The sequence below is a fragment of the Budorcas taxicolor genome, chromosome 10, assembly GCF_023091745.1.
Source record: "Budorcas taxicolor isolate Tak-1 chromosome 10, Takin1.1, whole genome shotgun sequence".
Taxonomy (NCBI): domain Eukaryota; kingdom Metazoa; phylum Chordata; class Mammalia; order Artiodactyla; family Bovidae; genus Budorcas; species Budorcas taxicolor.
In genome coordinates this window covers 8,382,622-8,392,324 of record NC_068919.1, presented here as the reverse complement: position 1 = coordinate 8,392,324, position 9,703 = coordinate 8,382,622, and the positions used below count along the sequence as shown (strand labels likewise).

General features: G+C 41.2%; 1 protein-coding gene across 1 annotated transcript; it reads left to right on the top strand.

Annotated features, from left to right (window-relative positions):
• Nucleotides 1-6,750: 6,750 nt before the first annotated feature.
• On the top strand, nucleotides 6,751-7,562 carry LOC128054030 (60S ribosomal protein L7). Its single transcript, XM_052646572.1, has one exon. It carries the CDS (start codon nucleotides 6,764-6,766, stop codon nucleotides 7,508-7,510), a length of 747 nt encoding a protein of 248 aa, XP_052502532.1. The 5' UTR covers nucleotides 6,751-6,763; the 3' UTR covers nucleotides 7,511-7,562.
• Nucleotides 7,563-9,703: the final 2,141 nt, after the last annotated feature.

The window sequence follows — 9,703 nt, the reverse complement described above, 5'->3', positions numbered from 1 at the left end:
AGAAGGGGAGGGTGGGATGATTTGAGAGGGTAGCATTGAAATGTGTATATTATCATATGTGAAGTGAATTGCAGGTCCAGGTTCAATGCATGAGATAGGGGGCTCAGGGCTGGTGCACTGGGATGACCCTGAGGGACGGGATGGGGAGGGAGGTGGGGGGGAGGGTCAGGATGCGGAACACCTTACACCCGTGGCGGATTCATGTTGATGTATGGCAAAACCACTACAATACTGTAAAGCAATTAGCCTCCAATTAAAATAAATAAATTAATTAAAAAATAAAATGACCTGAAATGTGAAAAAAATAAATAAAGGCGGTCACGGTGCTTTGATCAGTTTTTGAGGTGAGGGGAATTTCATTGCTTAAAGGTTACTGGAGAGAGTGTTTTGGCTGATACTGAGGCTGCCAAAAAGTTTCCAGAACTGAAGAAAATAATTATAGAAGTTGCTTATTTGTATAAGCAAGTGTCTAATTGCAAGGAAACAGCAATTTATTGGAAAAAATTGCAAGAAAAATCATTAATTTCAATAGAAGAAAGGCAGGCTAAGGGATGTTAAGCATTGAAGGACAGGCTAACCCTGTCCTATTATTAAAACCTCTGGTAAGGCTATCCTTAGGCCTTTACTAAGGCACATTCAGAAAACCCGAGGGCATGTAAGGACATTGGTTATTTTTTTGTTTTTGTTTTAATTTAAATTTATTTCTTTTAATGGGAGGCTAATTACTTTACAATATTGTATTCGTTTTGCCATACATCAACATGAATCTGCCACGGGTGTACACGTGTTCCCCATACTAAACCCCCCTCCCACCTCCCTCCCCGTATCATCCCTCTGGGTCATCCCAGTGCACCAGCCCCGAGTATCCTGTATCCTGCATCGAACCTAGACTGGCGATTCATTTCTTATATGATATTATACATGTTTCAGTGCCATTCTCCCAAATCATCCCACCCTCTCCCTCTCCCACAGAGTCCAAAAGACCGTTCTATACATCTGTGTCTCTTCTGCTGTCTCGCATACAGGGTTATTGTTACCATCTTTCTAAATTCCATATATACGCGTTAGTATACTGTATTGGTGTTTTTCTTTCTGGCTTACTTCACTCTGTATAATTGGCTCCAGTTTCATCCACCTCCTTAGAACTGATTCAAATGTATTCTTTTTAATGGCTGAGTAATACTCCATTGTGTATATGTACCACAGCTTTCTTATCCATTCATCTGCTGATGGACATCTAGGTTGCTTCCATGTCTGTAAGGACATTGTTAAGGACACACTCCCTGTTGTGTTTCATTCACATCCAAGTGGTTGGAGTGCCCAAGTGATTTTTTTCTAAGTACATAAGTGGATATATTAGTCCTTTAGTTGAAAAACACTGCAGAGAAAATAACCATGACAACAGGCACCTTTTTGGTTGTCAGTAATTGTGCTGCTTATCCACCTGGCATTGTTGAGGATGGTGGTAACATTTGTGTTGTGTTCTTACCGCTGAATATAACATCATTGCTGCAATGTATGATCCAGCCTGATCACTAAAATTAAGGCTTATGTGACACAAAATGTGATCTGTTTTATTATAAATGCTATTGCCAGAAAGGGAAACTCCAAAGCATCTTTATCAGAGATCTGGAAAGACTACAGGATAAAATTAACAATCATCAACCTTAGAGATGCTCTTGATCAACTAACAATCTCAATGAGAAAAATGGCATTTGGAGGAAACCATGTCCCGCAGCAGTGAACCAACAACAATAAATACAGCAAAAGTGACTTTGTGTTGGTGGAAGTTGGCAAAAACGAGGTGGAAGAGGTTCTGGCATTCTATGACCAAGATGAAGGGTTATCTAGGAGCTGGCCATGAAGCTCTCCGGTGAGCTTTCACTGTGACTGACAGAACTACAGGGACTGCAGAAAAGCGTGACTTTAATTTGGAAAGTGCATGAAGGTTTAGGGCAGTTTTGCAGGATGTTCTGAGGACCTACAAAGACTTCTGTGACAGAGTGTTGCATGAGGCTAAGTAATCAAGCATACTGTCATACTTCAAGCCTTCTACGTCAGCCATGCAAACATCTAGGCAGGCAGGCACAGAAGATGTAGATGTTAGTGACCTATCTGTCCTGATGAGTCTAGATGAGGATGAGATGTTAATAGCTGACCCTCTTCCTCTCCCTCCAGCCTGTTCTCTAGCCACCACCCCAACTTCTCATGACTCAGCCTAATACACCGTCATCACTACCTCTTGGCCTTCCAGTGTGCTTGCTGTCTTCCTGATTCTGATAAGTGAAACCACACTTATTTCTACTTCATCGGGCCTGCGTATTTATCATTCACTCTAGTTTTTACTATATGTTCCAGTTATTTTAGGTTTATATGTTATTTGGTATGATTTGTTAGGTTATTTATTGGGTCTGGGAATGCTCAAACGCTTTTCCATTTAAAATAATGGTCATTGTTTCTTTGCTTTACACAGTTTGGGTTTATGAAAAGCTTCCTAGGCCTGCTCTACTTTCAGATAGTGAGGGAAACCAGTATTCCATAGCAGAGGAATCCTATCAATTAACTAAAACCTGATTTATACCCAGTTTCTTTTAGAGTATCATCAATTCTATGTCTCATGAATGCTCACCTGTCATAATTTATGTTGAATCTGGTGGGTAGCCAACTCTCCTATCTGATCCTACTATTTGATATCACACAAAAATATCTAGGGAGCCACAGTATTTCAGTAGTTCTGATTTATTGCTCTATATTACTTTTAGTCAATTGACCATTACCTGTTTTCTCCCCCTGGAGACCTAAGGAAAGAATGGGTGGGTGTAACCCCTGGAGTGATGGTAAAGGAAGGAAGCCAAAGGAAACTAGGCAGGCTTATCTTGTCCATCCCTCAAATGAAATACCTACACTGCGTCTTCATTGTATAATTGTATAATGAATTTTTTAAGTACTATACTGTAAATTTTCCCACACTGTTCTTCCCCCACCCCCGCCCCCGCCCCAAGGCATACACCTCTAATATGGTGAATGCTAACTCTCCAAGGAGAATCCATCTTCACTGGACTGATCCTAGATCTTTAAGGTGCAAAAATCAATGCTTTCGACTACAGCAGTACTTTCTCAAACTCAGTGGTGAAGGACAGTTTATAAAAAGTTCTAATCTATTGTGGATTGATACTTTTGTAAAATATAGCAAAATGTGTGCGTGAGTAGGAGAGGGAAGAGTAAGGGATGCAAGAGGTTTCTGAGTAGTATGAAATGGGTGCATGCATGCTCAGTCGTGTCTGACTTTTTACAGCCTCAAGGACTGTAGCCCACCAGGCTCCTCTGTCCGTGAAATTTCCAGACAAGAATGCTGAAGTGTGTTGCTATATCCTCCTTCAGGGGATCTTCCCGACCCAAGGATCAAACCTACGTCTCTTGTATTACAGGCAGGTTCTTGACCACTGTGGCACTGATGATTACCCCTCAATAGTTTAAGAGATACAAGTTAAAGTTCGGATAAAAAAAAAATTACTTGGCTATTTGAACTATACTTAGACTTCCACTGACCATCATTAAGTTAGCATTAAGATGGGACACAAGATACAAAAATTTGCAATTAGGCATCATTGTTAAATTCTTTTGAGGGCGTTCATTTGCTAGTGGGTGCCTTTCAGGCATCCTACAGCATAAGTGGGAAGGTGCCTCCGTAGTTCTTTAAAAATCACTCAAGCTAGCCTATGCTGAACTATGTCTAATGGTCCATTGGTGGAAACACAGGTTATCCTCGTCCTGAGCTTGAGCTTGCAAGAAACTTTTATTCATAATGTTAAATTCATTCATTTTCTCACTGTTTCTAAAGTTCCCGGGACTCAAACACTTTCTGCATTCAGTGTTTATAAGTGTTTTTGTGGCAGGCACAGCTAGTTGTCAATCCAACAGCCATTCACCCTTCTTCCTTACAAGAGAACCCAAATTTTGCACGGGATATCAATACACCTAACTAAAAGTATGTACTTCTCACCCTTCGTCATAGCTGGGTGACCATGTGACATAACTATGGCCAAAGAAGTTTAAGTAGAAGTCTAGAGGCAAGTCTCCTCGGAAAGCTACTGCTTTCCAACAGAGAAGGACAGATGCAGACTTTTGCCTTTATCTTTCTCTTTATTACTCTCCCTACCGGGGAAGTGGGTGTTATGCTAGAGGTGGAGCAGCGTTATTGTGACCATGAGGCAATCATAAAAATGAATACCACATTCAAACGACAACAAACCAGAAAGAAGGATCCTGAGATGTTAGTGAATGACACTGTGACTTGTCAGTCTCTAGACTTCTTTGAAGAGAAACATAAATCCCTTTTGATTAAGTTACCATTGTTGGATTTCTAGTTCACTGAGCCAAACTTAGTTCCTAAATGACAGTTATTTTTACAGAGAGTATTTTTATATAGTTCATAGACTTTGCTTGATGTCTCAGTAAGTTTTAATAACCTAACTTTTAAATGAATAGAGCATTTACTACACTAGACACATTGGATTGGCCAGAAAGTGTGGGTAACATCGTATAGAAACATCCATCTGTATGATGTTACAGAAAACCCAAACAAGCTTTCTGGCCAACACAATACTCTATAAGAGTTTCACCTCATGAAATGATTGCTAATAAAATAACACCAAAGCTAAGAACTTCTGAATTCTTGGTTTGGTTTGCCATGGAAGATTGGAAGATATATCTTTTTTTTCTTGACCATCTTTTGTTTTTCCTCTCTGTGACTGGCCTAGGAAAACTTCCAGTTAAGAAACATTTCAATTGGCTCACATACGAAAGTTTTATACCCTCCAACCTGTTCTCTAGAAGCCGAGGATTAATTAATTGACAAGTGTACAGAGATTTAACTTACTAGGATTTGGCAAAGAAATTGTTGTGGATTCTTTTCTAATCAGTTTGACAGAAAATATTCCTGGTGTGTGTTGAAGGTTTTGACTTTTCTCCTTGCCCTTTGGCAAATATTAGCCAAGAAGTGGTGTATAGAAGATGTTGTGTCCATGGTGGAAAGGGGAGACTGACTCTGTGTGTGTGGCCGTGCGTGTGTGTGTGTGTATATACGTATGTTTGAGACCCCATGGACTGTAGCCCACCAGGCTTCTCTGTCCCTGGAATTCTCCAGGCAAGGATACTGGACTGGGTTGCATTTCTGCAATCTTCCTGACCCAGGGATTGAACCCAGGTCTCCCACACTGCAGGCAGATTCTTTACTATCTGAGCCACCAGGGAAGCCACATATGGTTACTACCTGGGTTCATTTGGAAATTAGAATTTGTTACATTTGCAGATAACTTTGATTCAGGCTTTTACAAATGAGTTGTGAACCTAAAATGCTCTAAAACAATAAAAGCTATTAAAATGAGTAGTAAGCAGAATACCTGTGTACTGAGGCTTTGCACACAGACCCAAGATACCAAGTGTTCAGTATATGCTTGCTGAATTAAATGGTAAGAGCATTAGGGGCATGAGAAAACCCTATTAATTTACAGACATATGGCTGGAGTTGTGCAGAACTGCGGAACTTACAGAGTGTAGAAGCTGAAGAAAGTTTTGTGAAACATTGGTGATATGTGATTTTTCCATGGTCTCACTGCCTCCCAGCATGAGATGCGATCAGCATATATGCAGCAAAGATGCAGCCACTCTGCACTTGGTTCTTCCCACTGAATCCAAGCTTGACTCCGTAATCCCCAACTCTTCACTTGTTACTCTCCCTATCCTTCATGATCCTCAGCATAACTGTTCCCGTTGGTCACAACCAACTTATAAAACCATCATGTGTAATAAAATTAAATCATCTGGGTAAGAACCAGTGAACTGGGGGCACAGGAGACCTACGTCCTTAATATGGTCCTGCCAATATTCTTCTTCATCCTTGTTTCTAAAATACGCATAAAATCTTTAAAGGGAAAGGCTTTCAAGGGAATATAGGGTACCATCTATTTGTTTGACCAAAACGTATAGAACACGAATCATGTGCCAAGCATGGTAGTGGACTCTGTGCATACAATCAGCTCAGTTCAGTCCAGTCGCTCAGTCGTGTCGGACTCTTTGTGACCCCATGAACCGCAGCACGCCAGGCCTCCCTATCCATCACCAACTCCCAGAGATTACTCACACTCATATCCATTGAGTTGGTGACGGCATCCTACCATCTCATCCTCTGTCGTCCCCTTCTCCTCCCACCTTCAATCTTTCCCAGCATGAATGGTAAGTGAAAATAGATTCAGTTCACTGTCATTTACAGTCTAGTTAAGGAGGCAGACACTAATCAAAAAATCACTTGTAGTTCTAGCATTTCTGAATTCCTATGCCATATTTCCCTTGTGGCTCAGCTGGTAAAGAATCTGCCTGCAGTGCGGGGGACCTGGGTTCAATCCCTGGGTTGGGAAGACTCCCTGGAGAAGGAAAAGGCTACCCACTCCAGTATTCTGGCCTGGAGAATTCCATGGACTCTATAGTCCACGGGGTTGCAGAGAGTCAGACTGAGCGACTTTCACTTTTTCTTTCATGGGATATTTAGGTTAACTTGCATAGGAACCTGGAATGTCAGGTCCATGAATCAAGGCAAACTGGAAGTGGTCAAACAAGAGATGGCAAGAGTGAACGCCGACATTCTAGGAATCAGCGAACTAAAATGGACTGGAATGGGTGGATTTAACTCAGATGACTATTATATCTACTACTGCGGGCAGGAATCTCTCAGAAAAAATGGAGTATCTCTTTCCCGGCTGGAACCATGGAGGTTGCAGAAGAGAAGAAAAAGAAGGTTCCTGCTGTGCCAGAAACCCTTAAGAAAAAGCGGAAGAATTTCGCAGAGCTTAAGATCAAGCGACTGAGAAAGAAGTTTGCCCAAAAGATGCTTCGAAAGGCAAGGAGGAAGCTTATCTATGAAAAAGCTAAGCATTACCACAAGGAATACAGGCAGATGTACAGAACTGAAATTCGAATGGCTAGGATGGCACGAAAAGCCGGCAACTTCTATGTACCTGCGGAACCCAAATTGGCGTTTGTCATCAGGATCAGAGGTATCAACGGTGTGAGCCCAAAGGTTCGAAAGGTGCTGCAGCTCCTTCGCCTCCGGCAGATCTTCAACGGCACCTTTGTGAAGCTCAACAAGGCATCAATTAATATGCTGAGAATTGTGGAGCCATACATTGCATGGGGGTACCCAAATCTGAAGTCTGTAAATGAATTGATCTACAAGCGTGGTTATGGCAAAATCAACAAAAAGCGAATTGCCCTGACAGACAATGCATTGATTGCTCGATCTCTTGGGAAATATGGAATCATCTGCATGGAGGATCTGATTCATGAGATCTATACCGTTGGAAAACGTTTCAAAGAAGCAAACAACTTCCTGTGGCCCTTTAAATTGTCTTCTCCACGAGGTGGAATGAAGAAAAAGACCACCCATTTTGTAGAAGGTGGAGATGCTGGCAACAGGGAAGACCAGATCAACAGGCTTATTAGAAGGATGAACTAAGGTATCTACCAGGATTATTTTTGTGTTCTGGTTAATAAACAATTGAAACAAAAAAAAAAAAAAAGAAAAAATGGAGTAGCCATCATGGTCAACAAGAGAGTCCAAAATGCAGTACTCGGATACAATCTCAAAAACGACAGAATGATCTCTGTTCGTCTCCAAGGCAAACCATTCAATATCACAGTTATCCAAGTCTATGCCCCAACCAGTAATGCTGAAGAAGCTGAAGTTGAACGGTTTTATGAAGACCTACAAGACCTTTTAGAACTAACACCCAAAAAAGATGTCCTTCTCATTATAGGGGACTGGAATGCAAAAGTAGGAAGTCAAGAAACACCTGGAGTAACAGGCAAATTTGGCCTTGGAATGCGGAATGAAGCAGGACAAAGGCTAATAGAGTTTTGCCAAGAAAACGCACAGGTCATAGCAAACACCCTCTTCCAACAACACAAGAGAAGACTCTACACATGGACATCACCAGATGGTCAACACGGAAATCAGATTGATTATATTCTCTGCAGCCAAAGATGGAGAAGCTCTATACAGTCAACAAAAATAAGACCAGGAGCTGACTGTGGCTCAGATCGTGAACTCCTTATTACCAAATTCAGACTTAAATTGAAGAAAGTAGGGAAAACTGCTAGATCATTCAGGTATGACCTAAATCAAATCCCTTATGATTATACTGTGGAAGTGAGAAATAGATTTAAGGGCCTAGATTTGATAGATAGAGTACCTAATGAACTACGGAATGAGGTTTGTGACATTGTACAGGAGACAGGGATCAAGACCATCCCCATGGAAAAGAAATGCAAAAAAGCAAAATGGCTGTCTGGGGAGGCCTTACAAATAGCTGTGAAAAGGAGAGAGGCAAAAAGCAAAGGAGAAAAGGAAAGATATAGGCATCTGAATGCAGAGTTCCAGAGAATAGCAAGAAGAGATAAGAAAGCCTTCTTCAGTGATCAATGCAAAGAAATCGAGGAAAACAACAGAATGGGAATCTCTTCAAGAAAATTAGAGATACCAAGGGAACATTTCATGCAAAGATGGGCTTGATAAAGGACAGAAATGGTATGGATCTAACAGAAGCAGAAGATATTAAGAAGAGGTGGCAAGAATACACGGAAGAACTGTACAAAAAAGATCTTCACCACCCAGATAATCATGATGATGTGATCACTAATCTAGAGCCAGACATCCTGGAATGTGAAGTCAAGTGGGCCTTAGAAAGCATCACTATGAACAAAGCTAGTGGAGGTGATGGAATTCCAGTTGAGCTATTTCAAATCCTGAAAGATGATGCTGTGAAAGTGCTGCACTCAATATGCCAACAAATTTGGAAAACAGCAGTGGCCATAGGACTGGAAAAGGTCAGTTTTCATTCCAATCCCAAAAAAAGGCAACGCCAAAGAATGCTCAAACTACCGCACAATTGCACTCATCTCACATGCTAGTAAAGTAATGCTCAAAATTCTCCAGGCCAGGCTTCAGCTATATGTGAACCGTGAACTTCCAGATGTTCAAGCTGGTTTTAGAAAAGGCAGAGGAACCAGAGATCAAATTGCCAATATCCGCTGGATCATGGAAAAAGCAAGAGAGTTCCAGAAAAACATCTCTTTCTGCTTTATTGACTATGCCAAAGCCTTTGACTGTGTGGATCACAATAAACTCTGAAAATTCTGAAAGAGATGGGAATACCAGACCACCTAAGCTGCCTCTTGAGAAATCTGTATGCAGGTCAGGAAGCAACAGTTAGAACTGGACATGGAACAACAGACTGGTTCCAAATAGGAAAAGGAGTACGTCAAGGCTGTATATTGTCACCCTGCTTATTTAACTTATATGCAGAGTACATCATGAGAAATGCTGGACTGGAAGAAACACAAGCTGGAATCAAGATTGCTGGGAGAAATATCAATAACCTCAGATATGCAGATGACACCACCCTTATGGCAGAAAGTGAAGAGGAGCTAAAAAGCCTCTTGATGAAAGTAAAAGAGGAGAGTGAAAAAGTTGGCTTAAAGCTCTACATTCAGAAAATGAAGATCATGGCATCTGGTCCCATCACTTCATGGGAAATAGATGGGGAAACAATGGAAACAGTGTCAGACTTTATTTTTTGGGCTCCAAAATCACCACAGATGGTGACTGCAGCCATGAAATTAAAAGACGCTTACTCCTTGGGAGAAAAGT

What these genes read in the sequence shown, in the direction of transcription:
- LOC128054030 (XM_052646572.1), top strand. Translation starts at nt 6,764, where the DNA reads ATGGAGGTTGCAGAAGAGAAGAAAAAGAAGGTTCCTGCTGTGCCAGAA.